The sequence below is a fragment of the Malaya genurostris genome, chromosome 3 (assembly GCF_030247185.1).
Source record: "Malaya genurostris strain Urasoe2022 chromosome 3, Malgen_1.1, whole genome shotgun sequence".
Lineage (NCBI taxonomy): Eukaryota > Metazoa > Arthropoda > Insecta > Diptera > Culicidae > Malaya > Malaya genurostris.
Genome location: NC_080572.1, coordinates 81392710 through 81410319, shown reverse-complemented (window position 1 = coordinate 81410319; position 17610 = coordinate 81392710). Strand labels below are relative to the sequence as shown.

The 17610-nt window shown below is 38.4% G+C and overlaps 1 protein-coding gene across 5 annotated transcripts in view; it reads left to right on the top strand.

The window, feature by feature from the left end:
• The window catches only part of LOC131434936 (uncharacterized), a 76170-nt gene that overhangs the window by 8489 nt on the left and 50071 nt on the right, over positions 1-17610 (top strand). For 3 of the 5 annotated variants that reach the window (XM_058602236.1, XM_058602234.1, XM_058602238.1), the window contains exon 2: positions 5381-5614. In XM_058602236.1, coding sequence (XP_058458219.1) covers positions 5539-5614 — 76 coding nt within the window. In that variant the 5' untranslated portion in view covers positions 5381-5538. Of the gene's footprint in view, positions 1-1151; positions 4754-5182; positions 5615-17610 lie in introns of those variants that run through there. The other 2 variants (XM_058602235.1, XM_058602233.1) reach the window with 2 other exon arrangements.

The window sequence follows — 17610 nt, the reverse complement described above, 5'->3', positions numbered from 1 at the left end:
AAGAAAAATCGAGCTTGTCTTACGCGAAATAAAACATTTTAATTCGCTTATTACATGAGGTGGTTCAAGGATAATAAAATAAAGCCGCGACCCCCGTGCGACTTGAACAGATAATCATTGGATCACAAAGTACGCCTGGTTATCGACTGAGCTATAGAAGCACACATCTGCTTGGCTAATAAAAGGCGCATTTAAATTCATACACTCGCACCTACAAGCTGAATGCCAGTTACAATCGAAACCAGTAAAATTCATGATAATCGAACATCAAATTGAATTTTCCGTAATTAGTTAAATTAGGTATTTATGAATTACATCGTGCGAGGGATTAAGCCACCTGTAAAATTCAGATTTTTTATGGTGTGTAAGCTGGATCGGAGCACCCGTGTCAGCGTCAGTCCATTGCCGGGCATTCACACTATTTTCTGAAGTGTAATAGTAGATCCAGATTTCGGCATCCTTTTCCAATCGATGTCAAAAATCTACCGGATTCCTCATGGCCAAACACACTTCCGAGGCCCGCTCGCGTTGGGGTTTTTGGTTCAAGGCCAATACGCACAAAATATGAGTCTCACTCAAAATATCATGTATACACAAGACCCTAGCCTAATTTACAGTTTTTTTTTTTTTTTGGTTTCCTTTTGCCTCTCACAAAAATGCTCTATGAAAGAACGAACATCGTTTTTTTTTCGTTAACAAAAATCGTCTGTCTAAACAAAACAAATAGTATCATCGCATCGAAATTTAACATGTCTTCCTAAATATTAATGGACTACAAGACTGCACGATCTTTTCTGTGACAGTAGTTCGTTTTGATGGTGAAGGATGAGTTTCGCCACACTTAGTTGCCAGGTAACCAATAAGCATGGACTAATGCTAATTCATGACAGCAACAAAAATCGCTCTTAAAACTGTTTAAATGTTCACTTTGGCAAAATATACAGCCAATCATTGATAATGCTTTTTTACGCCTAATGTGCGGTTTTCACAGCAAAGCTTTTCTGTGTGAGAAAGGCAAATATCGCATCCGTCGTACTTTCCTGATCTCGCCCCGTCGGACTAACAGGAAGTCGAATTATAAGGAAGATTATAATAGATTTATAACAATACTGCTTTACTCCTTAATAATTCGTAAAGTTTTTTCTGCTTCTAAATTCTAATAAAACCGCTCGCATAACTTACATTTCAAATATCATCATTTCAAGCATTTGATCTCACTCATAACTACTAGAATTAAACCGAAAATACTTACGATTTGTAATAGTGTATTTCGAACTTTGTTTTGTATTCCGAACGTTGTGCTGATATCATTAATAATACCCACGCAGATTACAGGTACGAGACACGAATACTATTTAGTATGTATTGTTATCACATAATTCATTGAAAGGTTTGAAAACGATGTACCAAGAAACAGTCTTCTCAATTAACAGTTTTATGCAAGTAGTTCATACTTTGGCTGTTTTAGGTCTCCTTTGAAACTGACTACCAGAGGAAGCCAGTCTGTGCTAAGAGGAAATTACAATTTCAGCTGCTTGAATATTAACAAAACATAACAGTTCGTCTTAAATTGCTAAACATACGTAATGTTAATTACTACTTGTCAGCATTTTTTGAACGATGAGTCGATATTTAGCTTCAGTAAAACCCAAAATGTCTGTGTGTGTATGTATTCGAAATAAAAATCTCTCGGTCCCATAGTTCCCGACTATTGAATTATTTCCGGATCGAACTTCCGGTTCGGGAGTAACAGGGTAAAATGAGCAAAAAAATTTATACGTTTCACTCGGTTTTCTCAGAGACCGCTTACCTGATTTTCGAGAACTTAGATTCAAATCAGAGGCCCTATCGTCCCATAGCTTGCATTTGAATTCAATCCGCATCCGACTTCCGGTTTCGGAGTAACGGGGCGAAATTTGAATTTTACAGGTGACTTAATCCCTCATACGATGTAATTCATAAAGACCTAATTTGTCAAATGACGGAAAATTTTATTTGTAATGACTTAATATTAGATGAGCTTGAATTTCACTGGTTTCGGCTGTAACTTGCGTTCTGCTAGCAGGTTCGACTGTATAAATTTAAATGCACCTTTTACCAGGCAAGCAGATGCATGCTTCTGTGGCTCAGTCGATTAACAGACGTACATGTGATCCAATGATTCTCGGTTCAAGTTGCGGTGGTTGCTATCAGTATTCTTTTTTTTTTATTTCAATGAATTTCATGTCATGGAGTTTTAGACACAATAGTAAATGTTCTTCGACGTAAATTTACGTGAACTGCAACACTCCATTTATGTGCATTTAACAAGATGTAAAATCACAGGGTTTTTTCAAGTGTGTGTGTGTACCGGGTTTTCGTTCCCGGTACCGAAAATTCCCGGAAAAAATGAATGATCCAAACCAGAAATTATTTCAATTTCTCAGAAACCACAGGACTGATTTTCACAAACTTAGATTCAACTATTATTTTTTCATAAGTTGGTGTAGCATTTGGTTCGGATCAAACCGGCTCCGGGTATACAGGGTTAAATGTGCATGAAATTACCGTGATTTAGAACATGCTAATGCAAAAAATTGATTTTTTAAGATGCGGCTCAAAAAGATGTCAGTTTATAAGTTATGATCAGTTATGACTCGAAGAAAATGTTTTTCGCAGAGTAATATTATTGAAAACATGAGTTATATGAGGAAGCCATCATTACTCCACTAGGTGGATGGAAATCAATGTTTATGTTCTTCACCAGTTTTGCCGTATGAACGTTGCAATGTTGCCTTGTTGCAAAACTAATTCTCTATATTTTCAGGTCAATTCCGGCCGCTCTTCGACCAACGATTATTCATATAGAAAAATTGTTGCCGGTTGCTATCTTTTCACCGAGTTACAATAAATTGTAACACACCACAAAGCAGTGGTTTCACCAAAAACAGAGTATTGTCTTACGGCCAATGCGATTCGCCATTCCAATTGATTGCCCGGCTGAATCCAATCAATTTCCGTCTCGGGTTAATTCATTGTAAAAGAGATTTCTTCTTGAACCCTTGAAGTAGCATTTCTCGTCTCGAACGGGTTTTCGATTTTTCATTTGTTTATAGTTCAATCAGTGAGGCAACAAGTTTCCATTTTTTCCTACTCAGGAAGTTCCCCATGTTTGTAAAGGGTTAGGGTCATTTCGCCGAAAGCCATTCTGCCGAAAGCGGTTTCGCAGAAAGCCATTTCGCCGAAAAGGTCATTTCGTCGAACCAGGACATTTCACCGAATGTGGCTTTAGCTGCTCTTTTCTTTTGGTGAAATAATGTGATAACAGAGCTAAACAACTATGCCGCTTTTATTTTGACGAAATGTGAAATGTTTTCGTTTGTGACATTAGTTTAGACATTGCACTTCGAAGCAATTTAAAAAGCTGCTGTTTAACTCAAGCAGAGTTGCTAAGTCGCACCAGAGTCCAAGACGGAACGTGTCATCTCACAGTCAAACTGCCAAACACCAACATGTAACGCAGGTATATTTCAGAAGAATTCAAAACGGTTAGAATAAAGGCTGTTGCTCACGTTAATAGGAGAATTCTAATACCCTAGATATTTATACACATCCCTGAGCTTGCACGATCGTTAAATAAATATTCATTTACGGATCATAGAAACACATTTCTTCTCCTATTAACCAAATCCTAATGTGTAAAATGGGAAGAAAAGGCGAAAGGTTTTATTTTCTCACGATGAAATGGTTTCAAGAGAAGTTTCAACGAACATATTGACTAACAGGCCATTAAAATGACATCAAAATGCTCTTCGGAGCCGAATATAGTCACCCAATATTATAACCGTGACCAGCATCCTAGTGCGAGTAGAAGTATGAGAAACTGGCGATTCCGAGGATGGAGGCAGATAGAGCAAGTCCATAAAATCTATTAAATTGCCTTTCATGTGCAAACTCTACTGAATCTTGTTCCTAAGGAATCAAAAGAATATAAAATATGAAGGGAAACAAGTGCCATTATAACTAAATGCCACATAAAATCCGTGTCCCGGCTGAGTTGGAGCATTAATATGTGATAATATGTACATATTATAAAGTTATAGTCTCAAGCGCAATACTTTCATTGAATCTTAAGAAGTTTTCATTGTCATTACGTATGTCATAAAATATATAACCTAATTTACATACGGTGAACGGCTGTACCTCCTGTGGTGAAATCTGCGTTAATATCGTTGAAAATGTACGCTCGTAAATCCTCCAACAATTGTGCCAATCTAGCGTCCCGCAGGATTAGGGACTTTATCCGTAAATATTTCATCGATTTCTGTCGTTCCGGGAACATCAATTCGCAAAATTTCCATGTTTCATTTTTTTCGCCAAAACCAAAAACCGAAAACACGTTCCGTCGCATCGATTGCCAGCCAACAATCGTGCATTTATTAATACTTTAAAATATGCCTTGATCAAACGTAGACGTGCTTTGCATAGGATCAACCGATGATCGACCGACCGCAGGGTTTCATTCTTCCGCTGGTCACCATCCAGCCCAAAGATTCCGCACGATCCCACCTGATTACACCGACTAATGGCAATGGTAATCGACCAGTTGTCAAACGTTATTATCGGCCAGGCATGAATGAATTCATTTCACTCGTGGGTCGCGGGCGCCGCGTGTCGCCACGAAAGTTGATTAGAAGTAGGAGATAGAAAAGGAAAAACTCTAGCTAGTATTCTTAAACGGCAGCAGTTTATCAAACCCAGCGGAATCCGTTTGGTAAGCAGTTCACGGTTATGGTTTAACATATGCCCGTCATCGCCAGAGTCGTTTATCTATAGAATGGTTCAATTTATTAATACACACTTACATTGATTGGTTGGGTGTTTACCTCGATAGTGGGTGGCGACTGAGCATAGCGAGAATCGAAAAAAAGTGTAATTTGTTTAAGTGATGTGATTCGGTAAATTAATATTCATTCATGGAAATGTGGTTCGTATACAAAACGCATTCAACTATGATCTAGCATGGGTTGGTCAGATTTGCAGAATAGTCTATCACATCTAGAAAAAAACTGATTAACTATTAAAGTCGTTTCATTTTCAATAACTGAGGATAACACAATATCAGTCGACCATAAAAAAAAACGCTAATGAAGAAAAAAAATTAATCAGAATTGATCACCTCTACGTCCGATCATCTTCCTAGAAAAATTGCTGTCCATATAACCACCCTCCGTTGAGGTTGACCATCATCGCGAAACGGGTTAACAATGTGTTATAAATTGTCGTCGCACGTTTCATAAAATACAGACTTTCGACGTGGCGCCTGCAACCAACCTAATGCAGCCGACACGCACGCGGTGTGGATAAATCATTTGTGACAATAGCAGAATTTCTCACGCAGAACAAAAGCAGAGTAACGTATCGAACAAAACCTGAACCCAGCCCAAAACAATCAATCGGAAGAGCAGTGACATTGATTAAATTACATACACGCCTGACCTGGGCGTTCCGGTTTCAATCGACGGCCAGCGGACAAAGCACCATTTTATCCACGAAGGCATGGCTTGCTTTAGAGTCCTGTGTTTTCCAATAAGCAGAGCAATGTTCGTTTTTGTAGTACTTCTGTGTCTGTCAGGTAAGTTAAAAACCGTACTGCTTCCTTAATCATCTAGTGATTTTAGTTTTTTGGCACAGTACAACTAAGGTAAATTTTCCAACTGAATTCAAAAATAAATAGCTGAATTTCCTAAGCTCCAAATATGTGCATGAAAATAGGGCAACGGTACGCCCATTCATTTCAGCTCCAGTAGTCATCTAAAATACGAAAACTATTAACTAGAGTTAGATTCACTTTAAGGGGGGTAAGATGAAAATTTTTGTATTCGCTTCGAGTTTTCTCGTCGCTATAACAGCAGTATTGTACAACTTTCGAATTGTTGTTTCTGCAGTGTTACTTCTTAAACCCGAAGCAAGGATATTGTATTCGACTTTACCACAATTCATGAATTGAAAATCTAGTAATCGGAAAAACAACATGGCGACTCTACTAATGAGATCACTATTGGTAGAAGAACCCTAAAACCCCCCTGTTGAAATATGAACTAATTTCAGGTGGCGATAGGGAGTGACGTCACTCTTACCAATGCACTATGGTCCGAAACGGGAAATTAGCGTGACAAAAATATTTTCACTATTAAATATTAGTTTTTTGTAATTGGCGTCTTCACAAAAGTTGTTTGTAATCAAATGGCGCTCGTTTTGATGAGAAAAGTTACTAGGGTGGTCCTTATTTAGATTGAAATTTGAAAACTAACTTTCTTAATTGAACTCAAAAATGATTTTGTTGCACAATAAAGTTGTGGGAAATTTTATTTTGAGCAACTTTGCTGAAAAAAGCACCTCTCTAGCTTTTAATTTGATCGAGTTACATCAATTTTCCCGAGTAAAAGTAGGGTGGCTTCTAAAAAATCACTTTTTTTGTTCTAACTTTTTTGTGAAATGGAAAAGTTGTCTTCAAAAGAGTTGTTGAACTAATTATTGCGCACTGGCCCGTACCCAGGATTTCGTTTCGGGTGGGGCCCTAGGATAAAAAATTATGTAACGAAGGGTTGCTTGTGTACATAATTTTCGGTACGTCTTTTACCGGTGTTTTCAACAGACACTGGAACTATCATTATTAAGTATTTAAATTAAATTTGTAACTGTGGCCGAGAGAAAGTTATTGTGTTACATTTCTTAACGTTTACTGTCATGCCATTTCAGTCGCACATGTCTAAGATCTTCTAAATGTCCATTTGTAGACCACAAAAAACCACAAGACTTGTAAAAGGTTGCGAGAAGTGGTCCGAGATAGCTCCCTTTCTCCGATTCGTGGAAAACGGAAAACATGTTCTAAATTTGTAGGTCATATCAGTTGATGGCCATACAAACTTACTCTAACTATACAGATTTCGAAACTCACATCGATTTCTCAGAGATGATTTGAGGTTTGGAAACAGATAATAGTTCGAAGAGGTCAAATCAGGTGAACAAGGTGGATGGGCAAGTAACCGGAGCCCTAAACCGTTGGTTATAACCGTAGTAGCGATGTTCATGTACTTCATGTAAGGCCCTTTCACAGCGATTTCGGTCTTTAATCACTCCATTAATGCACTCTAATACTTGCATTGAAGTAATCCTCCAAAGGTATACCATGACAATCCCCGAAATCCAGCCTTCCATGCACTCGTGATGCTTCGAAGCACGACTTCGGTCCTTTGTCGAGTAATCATTTTGTTCTCTAGCGTATAATAATGAATCCATCCAAATATGTACTCAAAGTGCACTTGCGTTCGTCTTTTTAGTCCTAAATAAGTATGTGCGGGTTCCAGCGGCAGGATAACTTTCTCATCTGCTGAATCTGTTCGCTTCGCATCATTATTATTATTCATTACTATGCTGATTTCGGAAGGGGCCAGGGCCTGGGTACGTAACTGATTGCGCACAATTTTGCCGAACCAAACTTTTTCTTATGAGCTACCAGTAAAAGGTTATGATTGTTTTTTCACCAAAAAAATGTCAAGTTTCGAATATCAATATTCACTAGATGCCAGATCGATAAAAATGTATCCTATGCGGTTTGTGAAAGATCATAATATAAGTAAAAATTTAAGAAAAAATTGGAAGGGTGTTATTTTTTAAATTATTTAAATTAATCTTAAAAATACCTTCAAAAAACACAAAAATATTGCATAACTCTTTAACGCCTTAACGTATCAGCATAGTACCTTTAGCAAAATAATAGTATTAAATTAGTTCTACAAGTGTTCCATACACTGTCCATTCGAGAAATGAGACACACAAAAACTACAGCCGAAAATAGATTGCAGAACAATTTTAATTAATTTCTTACCAAAACAACTACTTCAATTGAGTTTAAGCAACTGAGGATTAGAGATACTGTGTAAAATGGTTGTACCGAACTAGTTGGCCATGATAAACCTATGAACAGAAATTGATTTACAAAAAGCTTAGGGATTTGATGATTAAGACATTTTACAGCATCTTATTAAAATGCTGAAGAAAGTTCAATACTCAAGTAGATCATTTTGATTAGGTCAATTGATCAATAACCGGAATAAGATAAACGTCGGCGAATTTCAAAGTAACACTTTTCCATGTAACGTTTCACAAAAAAGTTAGAACAAATAAAGTGATTTTTCATGAGCCACCCTACTTTTACTCGGGAAAATTGGTGTAACTCGATCAAATTAAAAGCTAGAGAGGTGCATTATTCAGCAAAGATGCTCAAAATAAAATTTCCCACAACTTTATTGTACAACAAAATCATTTTTGAGTTCAATTAAGAAAGTTAGATATCAGATTTCAATCTAAATAAGGACCACCCTAGTAACTTTTTTCATCAAAACGAGCGCCATTTGATTACAAACAACTTTTGTGAAGACGCCAAATACAAAAAACTAATATTTAATAGTGAAAAAAATATTAAAAATAAATTTCGGACCACTGTGCAATGGTTTCAGTATATGAGGTGAATACTGGAGCTAAGAGGAATGGACGGTGTCGTTACCTTACGTTACTTCGGAACAACTGAGTTAATTCTCAGTGACGAATCCGTCAGCTCCAAACGGAATTCAATCCGGTTTCGAAAACCTAGCTTAATCTATCTTAGCGAATGAAACTGAAAGATCTTTTTATAGTTTTTTATAGTGTAAGAAAATCCTGATGAAAGGTCCGTTTCTATTCTGCCCTCCACCCAATGCGTAAAGCATTATGTTTACTTCATCTTGAAGAGTCGTATATTTCATATTGACGCAAACTCGGATCATCATTATAAAAATCACTGTCACACAGAGCTCACGTCACGGTGACGATGAACTTGTTTTGGCATTGATGTTTTCAGTTACACGACCGAGGATAAAATGATCGTAAATCTGTTTATTCAGAGTGATCCTTTAATCGTAAGATCACGCCCAAACACGGCTTCGGTAGGTTGCACGATCTTGTGTGGATTTGATTAAATTTTGAAAGACTTAACTTTTTAACAGTACATAGAATGATGAACGGGACTAACTAAATAACAATAAAAACTTGAGGAACACCAATCGTGAGTTTAATGACTACGTATTTCAACTGTTTTGATATTGTAGTTTGCCCTTCCAAGACCATTTGACTGAACAGACTAGTTAACTGTACCGAAATCAGCAATATTATAACCTATTTTTACAGAACGGCCCGCAATCAGTTCAGTAATTTATTTATTCATAAACTGCTAGTAAAACTGAAATTTGTTATGCTGTTTTTTGTCTTTCTCATATAGAAAGGCTATTCAATCACTGTGAAATCCGACTTTTTACCCATTCGACTCAGCTCGACGAACTGAGCGAATCTCTCTCTCTCTCTCTCTCTATCTGTGTGTGTGTGCGTGCGTGTGTGTGTGTGTGTGGATCTGACTTCCGGTTCCGGAACTAAAGTGTGATAAGTGGAAAGTTACCAATTTCATTAGTATTTTTTTACGACCGTACGACCGAAAGAATAAACGAATGTCAATGAGTTCAAATTTTTTTGAAAAAATATGTAATTTTCACATCCGGTAGTGCAGTAATGCCGAGCCGGTGGTTTAATGATGTCAATAATAATCATAATAATAATAATAATAAAAGTGATAATCCTACTACATGTTTTATGCTGCTGATTAATGCTGTTTAGCTTGACTTACATATGCAGAAGTAACAAAAACGCAGGTTCGCTTCGTTTGTTAGATTTCGTTTAATTAATTTAATCGAAATAGAGCATGAGATAGTAAGTCTAGGTTTAACTAGGTTAAAAATTGGAACAGTCACATATGTTGCTGGCAAACAAACCAACTTCGGCTATTTCGGTCATCTGAATCCGGTTTTGGAAGAATTGGAAATGGTGATTCAAAACTGCAGAAGGGCCTCACTCGCTTTCCTTCAAGATGGCCAAATCGAGTTTCACAAACTTATAGGTTCAAGGGAAAAGTCTTAAAGTTTCATACGGAATTCCTAAATTTGTTGTGGATACTACTTCCGGTTCCGGAACTACAGCAACAAGATTTTTTTCAAACAAACTTTCCTATTTCTATTCAATGAACAGTTGTTTTTGCGAATTCCACAGCAGAGATGTCTATCTCCTCTGTGTGACGAAGAGCAAGCAAAATTTCTTCCCTCGCACTGACAACTTCAACGAGAGCTTTTCTCTTTCACATTTATACACCACTGTTGTGTAAAGTGTGCACGCATCATGAGTGCGTTTGTTTATTTCCTTTTACCTCTTCCACTGAATCGCACCAAAGTGCTAGAGCATTAGCTAATAAATTCTCTGAGGTGGATGCAGATACTTTCACAGAGGTGTACACGCCGGTGAGCACTCTGCTGTATGGTTTGCGTAGAAGAAGCGTGAACAAGCAAAATCAGCAAAATAAAACAATTTATCGTAAAATTTTCGGTTTTCCTTGCAAATTGTTCATAGCAAGGCCAGATCTACTCTCTATTAATTGAAGTTCACAGAAGTGTTCGCTCAACATCACGCGCTAGTGGTCACTTGGGTGTATTTAGACGAGAGCGCGTGTGAGCGATTCATGCGAAGAGCCACTGCGAATTGGTCACTCGCGCCAGCTGCTTTAACCACAAGCACACACTCAAATGCTGTCTATTCGACACTGAGAAGAAGTGCGCTTTCCTCTTTGTGCGGTGCTTCGTTTTTTGCATCCTCGGTGTGGCAAAAATCTGACTCTAGCGTGTATAACTCTGGTGAAATGCCATCTCTGTTCCACAGTAATATTTTTGATGTTATGAGTAATAAGAGAGAGGCATCATTACACCACTAGGTGCATTAAAACAGGTTTTATTTTTCAACTGTACAGCTGAACATGCTCGGTTCTTCTGTTAAATTGAGCTGTTTTCATTGTGTATTTCACATGCAGGGTAATAAAATTGGCAAAACAATTTCCTCGGATAGAAACTAGCTATGGGTTCGAGTCCCGTTTCAGCGGCAGCTTTTTCGCGGTTTTCATTTCATCGTTGTATTCACATGAAATTTTCCAATCTGCTTTCCTCGCTTGATATTTATTGCATTGAGTTGATGTTATCGCAATGTATATAAACTGTTATGTCAAGAAAAATATGTAGTTCAATTTCTCTATGATCTTTTATTCCATAAATACGTTTATTTCATAGGCATATTTCTACATAAGTTTTTCTTCGCCGTGGCATCCACAATACATAGTACGTTAAACCTAATATATTTCGAATATCATATTAGTATGCTGGTATTCATTAGTTAATCTAAACACTGTTTTTATCAAGCGATTTGCTATAAAAAATTAAAATTAATAAAATACATTTATTTTGTACATGATCTTATAACAATTCAGGTTTGTTTGTATCAGTTCATCACTTTTATTCATATATTTTAGCTGACTATTGGTTGAACTCATGGAAGAGAAACGGGTCTAACATAAAATAAAATATAAATTGGGCTCCAATGGTCTTAATGAAATGACGTTTCATGTAAGGAAAGTCACGATAAGCAAGAATGTCGCGAACTGGGACATTAGATAGTCTACCTTGAGTACGCAAGGAATTTATTAGTTGAGATCTGACATCACGATGCTCCACGCATGTCCAAACGACATGATCAATATCGCAATAACATTCGCCACAAGCACAATGATTAGTCTCGAAAAGTCCAATTCGAAGAAGACGTGCATCTAACGTATAGTGATTGGACATGAGTCTGAACATCACACGAATGAAATCCCTACTCACATTCAGACCCCTGAACCATGCCTTTGACGATATTTTACGAATAATTGAGGGCATCCACCGACCCAGATCATCTTTATCCCAAGAAGCTTGCCAGCTGACAAGTGTTCTTTGGCGAGACGCGCTATAGAATTCGTTGAAAGCAATCGGTCTCTCATAAATTTCACCCTCAATAGCACCACGTTTGGCTAAAATATCGGCTCTTTCACTTCCTGGAATGGAGCAATGAGCCGGGACCCAAACTATTGTGATTTTATAATTATTATTCAATATGTCTTTCAGGTATTGTTTTATTTTGCCCAAGAAAAACGGTTCATTTTTTCCAGCAACGTTTGAGCAAATGGCTTCAATTGCACTCAGACTTTCTGTGAAGAGGAAATAAAGGTTTGGAGATAATGTGACGATTACACTCAAGCTATAATGAACTGCTTCTAACTCAGCTATACAAACAGATGCAGGTTCTTGAAGCCTAAATGAGACCGAAACATTATTGTTGAACCCAGTAGCCTCTTCAATTCGTGATCCGTCCGTGTAAAATATTTTCTCAGAGTCAAAATGCCTGAACTTACTTGAAAATATTTTTGGGATTTCCATCGAGCGTAGGTGTTTCGGGATTCCACGCACTTCGCGCTGCATGGATGTGTCGAAAAATAATCTTGAGTCAGGGATATTTAGGAGGCTGTCACGGATATCTTGAAGGGTCGATTTCCTGTGACATATGGTTAAAATATACTGTCATGAATCTTGTTTGAGATTGAAGCTTAACTAGCCTTTCGAAGTTATTAATAACCAGGGGATTTAGTACCTCACATCTTATTAGCAGTCGCGATTAAAGGTCCCAAAAACGATCTATCAATGGAAGAACTCCCGCCAGAACTTCAAGACTCTTTGTATGTTTCGAGTGCATGCAACCTAAAGCAATTCGCAAACAACGATACTGAATTCGCTCCAATTTGATAATATGAGAGTTTGCAGCGGGACGAAACGCATCCATTTTCCATCACTAAAAGTATCGTTGTCTGATAAGATTTTAGTAGACCTTCCGGATGAGCACTACATCAAGATCTTTGTTGCACGGAACGACCGAAATTAGCTCAGCGCCTAATTCGTATTACTGTTTTTGAATTAGTTGATTTTAACAACAAAATTTCCAAAATAACTATAAAATTAGTTAAAATTGAGAATTTACTTTGCTGAAAAACTCTTATTTTTAGAGGATGTGTTTAGTTGGCGAATATTCTGGACACAAACTAGCCATATTTCAATCCAACACGAAATTCTCATTGACAACTAATTTTGTTATTAAAATCAGAAAATTTGTTTCTATTTATCTATCACCATCATTACTGAAGGACAGCACACAGAAAACAAAAATGAAATTGGTTTTATTAACAAGTTTATTAGCCAAAAACTCATGAGAAGTGTCAAAGCAAAACAATCCATTAAACTAAAGTAAACTGTTAGTGGAAAGTGTATTTATACAGGATTTGTACGCCTTTGAAGCAATTGTGGGTAATAATGTTTTTACGTGGAACAGGGAGTGAGTTTCGAATGTTGCACTCTAATTGTATATGTCAAATGATTTTTTTGTATCTTCCAACCTTCCGGGTCACGCCGTCCGGTGTACTACTTGTATTCGGTTTTTGTTTTCCAAGTGCTCAAAGTTTTCAGTGAGAGAATCGATTTCGCGAAGTCGAAAAATTTTCAAAAAGAAGTTTATGTTTCGTTTATGGCATTTTCTCCAATACAACACCGTATTTATACCTGCCTATATAGAAAAGATAACCGCGACTGAAATTTTTTTCGGTAGTAGTGTGCCATCTAGTGGCTAGTAGTCATTAAGGTGTTAACGTTTTTTCGGTGACAGAGCGCCATATAGCTGCAAATTGCAGAAACCAATTCTACTATTTATGTTGGTTGAAAACAACGTTTTATTTCTCTAATTCAACTAAAAAATTAGTTGAATGGATATGAAGTGTGCCTTAGCTAAGAAATGACAGCACGCTTAATTGGTGAATTCAACTAAAAAAATAGTCATTTCAACAAATATTTTATTGTTATTAAGGGAATTAGAATTAAAAAATCTAAATTAGCAAAAGTAAAATTTTTTTAGTTGTCTCAAAAAATAACTAACTAAAATCAGAAAATCAACTAATTTTTTCGCCATAATGCTGATTTCGGTCTTTCCGTGTGGCATTTTGTTATCAGATACCTAATGTGTCCTCCCCACGTGCATTTGGAATCAAACCACACCCCGAGGTATTTGATAGTTTTATTCAGAATTTGTGCGAATTTGAAGCGATTGTGCGTAAGAATGTTTTTACGAGGAACAGTGAAATGAGTTTCGAACGTTGCACTATATTTGTATATGTCAGACGAAGTTTTTTGTTTCTTCCCACCTTTCGGGCTACGCGTCTGGTGTGCTACTTGTATTCGGTTTTAATTTTCCGAGTGCTCAAAGGCTTCAGTGAGAGAGTCGATTTCGTGAAGTCAAATGAAGAAAACAGCGATTTAGAAGAAAAATTTTTAAAAAGAAGTTTATGTTTCGTTTATGTCTTTTTCTCCAATACAACATCGTATCTATCTATTTTTTTTCGGTAGTGGAGTGCCATCTAGTGGCTAGTAGTCATTACGGTGTTAACGTTTTTCCGGTGACAGTGCGCTATATAGCTGCAGCTTGCAGAAGCCAATTCAACCATCCATGTTGGTTGAAAACAACATTTTATTTTTCTAATTCAGCTAAAAAATTATTTGAATGGAGTGTGCCTTAGCTAAGAAATGACAGCACGTTTAATTTGATAACTCAACTAAAAAAATAGCCATTTCAACTAATATTTTATTATTATTAAGAGAATGAGAATTACTTACCTTACCTAACAGCTGTAGTCCTGGGGTGTCCTTTGCTGTATCAAGCATACGTCTCCACATAACTCGTTTCATGGCTGCTCGTCGCCAGCCACTCAAGGCCCGGATGCTTCTGAGATCACCCTTCACTTCTACCAGTCGGATTAGATTCAAGAACCATTTTCACTGGGCTGTCGTCCGACATCCTTATCACATGCCCAGCCCATCGTAGACGTCCGATTTTAGCTGTCCGTGTCCGGTGGTTCTCCTAGCAGCTGTTGTAATACGTGATTCATACGCCGTCTCCACGTTCCGTCTTCCATCTGCACTCCGCCATAGATGGGCGCGTTGGTCCTCTGCCAACATAGTCCAGGTCTCGTGGCCATAGAGAACAACCGGTCTAATGAGCGTTTTGTAGATGGTCAATTTCGTGCGGTGGCGTACTTTTCTCGATCGGAGGGTTTTTTCTGAGTCCAAAGTACGCACGATTCCCTGCCAAAATACGTCTATGAATTTCTCTGCTGGTGTCATTATCGGCGGTCACCAGTAAGCCCAAATACACGAACTCGTCAACCACCTCGATATCGTCACCGTCTATCAATATTCGTGGTGGGAGGCGTAGTGTTTCTTCTCTAGAGCCTCTTCCTCTCATGTATTTTGTTTTCGACGCATTTATGGCTAGTCCGATACGCCTAGCTTCAGCTTTCAGTCCGATGTAGGTTTCCGTCATCCTCTCAAGGTAACGTGTCACAATATCAATGCCGTCAGCGCAACCAAAAAGTTGTACGGACTTTCGGAAGATCGTGCCACTCGTTTCACTGTTTAGAGTCCCACACTGACATAAGGACGGTAATTAGCCGCTCCTAACATAGAGAGCAGACGCTGTTTCGAGCCGCCCCAACATGAGGAACAGACGCTCGGGTAGGCTCGCTCTCTGTAAAGAGATGCCACCCCCCCCCCCCCCCCCTACCCCTCTTCCCTGTCACAGCATACGTCCAAGGTCCCACCGGGGTTGGTTACCCGACCTTTCTTATGGTTACTAGTACCCCAGCCGGCAACGCGGGCAGGTAGGGATAGGAGTTACTGAACAAGAGGCTAATGAATGGGAATTAAAAAATCTAAATTAGCAAAAGTAAGATTCTTTTAGTTGTCTCAAAAAATAACTAACTAAAATCAGAAAAACAACTAATTTTTTCGCCAAAATTCTGATTTCGATCTTTCAGTGGAGAAACTATCATTTTCACTTGGGACCTTTTCTAATGTTCATCGAGGATTCAGTGGACCGGTCTGTTTGGTTTGGTTTGAATATTTCGAATTTCATCGCCAAGGTAACAAAATGCCATAGAGAAACATATAATGTTGGGTGTTGGACCCAATGCTATCTTACTTTCAGTCAACGGGATCGACATTTAATGTCAATATATTTAAAGAGTGAGTTTTCTAGTTCACAATAAGCTTCCGATGTCTTACCTATAGAAATAGGATTGTTTTTCCATCAGTTTATTGTACTGCTCCTCCAGAAATAGCATCGATTCAGTCAGATGACCCGGGCGAGACATCAACCATTATATCATACATAATTTTGAACCACTTGACTCGACACGGTACCCACCGATAGACGCGCGTAAGCCACCAGTCAGCAACCCCCACACTGCAAACCAAATGTAGAGCACAGCTGATGACCGATCGACACTCGAGACAGCAAGAAAGTGCCTGTCTGCAAACTGCCGCACCCGCAAATGACGTGCTGACGATGATGGTTATTCTGAAACGCAGTCGATATGATCGTGCGAAGACATGGTCCAGTAGGATGACTCACGAGTTGGCAAAGTGAAAATTGAGCCCCTCTACGGTACTTGGATGCGTAATTGGTGCAACACTTGGGAACTGTCAGGAACCGCAGTGACAGTTTCAGCTCGAGTTGCGGTTTGTTGATTTTGGAAGGGAGTATTCGAAAAAAAAATGTTGGCGGAAAAAGAAACTGCTTGCAGCGGGAAGTTAAAACAATGAAGAATGATTTTTCAGAAGATTGACGGTTCACTTTCTGGGTGGGCAGTCTGAGCAGCTCGCGAAATGGAACGGTTTGTTGCCTTGACCTCAAAAAACAGTATTATTTCCAATGCAAACGGCAATCGCATCTTCCTGCTGCAATAAATTCGTTCATTCCAGTTTTCCGTACCCGTCTGATATAATACCTACATATTTCACAACACACAAACTAGGCTCATGCATATGGGCAAGCAGATCTGTCCCCCCGTGATGCAAAGCGTCACACCAATTGGAATGCTACCGAGACGTGCCGCGGCTTTATTTATTTGCCCGACTGAAACCATAACTCTTGGCGACCGGCGGACCTGGAGTAGCCCTGATAGGACAGTCTACTCTGGTGCTCTGCGTGAGTTGAAGCTTCCTCCTGTAAGATCGCGAAAACAGGGGGCCGTTTTCGATCGTTGCACATCGGTTTTGTTATTTATGATCATTTGTGGTGTAATTTGAAACGAGCTCTACAATCAATCGAAATTTGACGCGCACGTTCGATGAATTCAGGTCTATAGATCGACGACTTGATGAAACTGCTGACCACACTGGAATTGTTGGTCACACACTTGATTGGGTGATAATAAAATTAAAAATTTCACAGCTCTGGAATTGAAACGTTTACGGTCTTTGAAATTTGAAGGTTTATATCAGAAGAGCAAAGTATTTTTAAAACACTGACATTTCAAGAATGATAATCAAATCGATTCCTAGAACTTCTCTTTGACCTACAGCCGACATCAATCTCTGACAGTACTAATTACATTTCAATTTGCCTCTTCCCACTAAGCAAGCGCCCATATGAATTACGGCACTTTTCCTACTCAGGTAATTAATAACACTCGATTTGTCAAGTCGCCGACGCCATCGGTTCGAACATATGCTCCGAATCTGCTTGTCTTAACATTCGCACCCATCGTCACCGCCTCTGTTTTGCCAGCTAATAAAGTCATCATTTATGGTA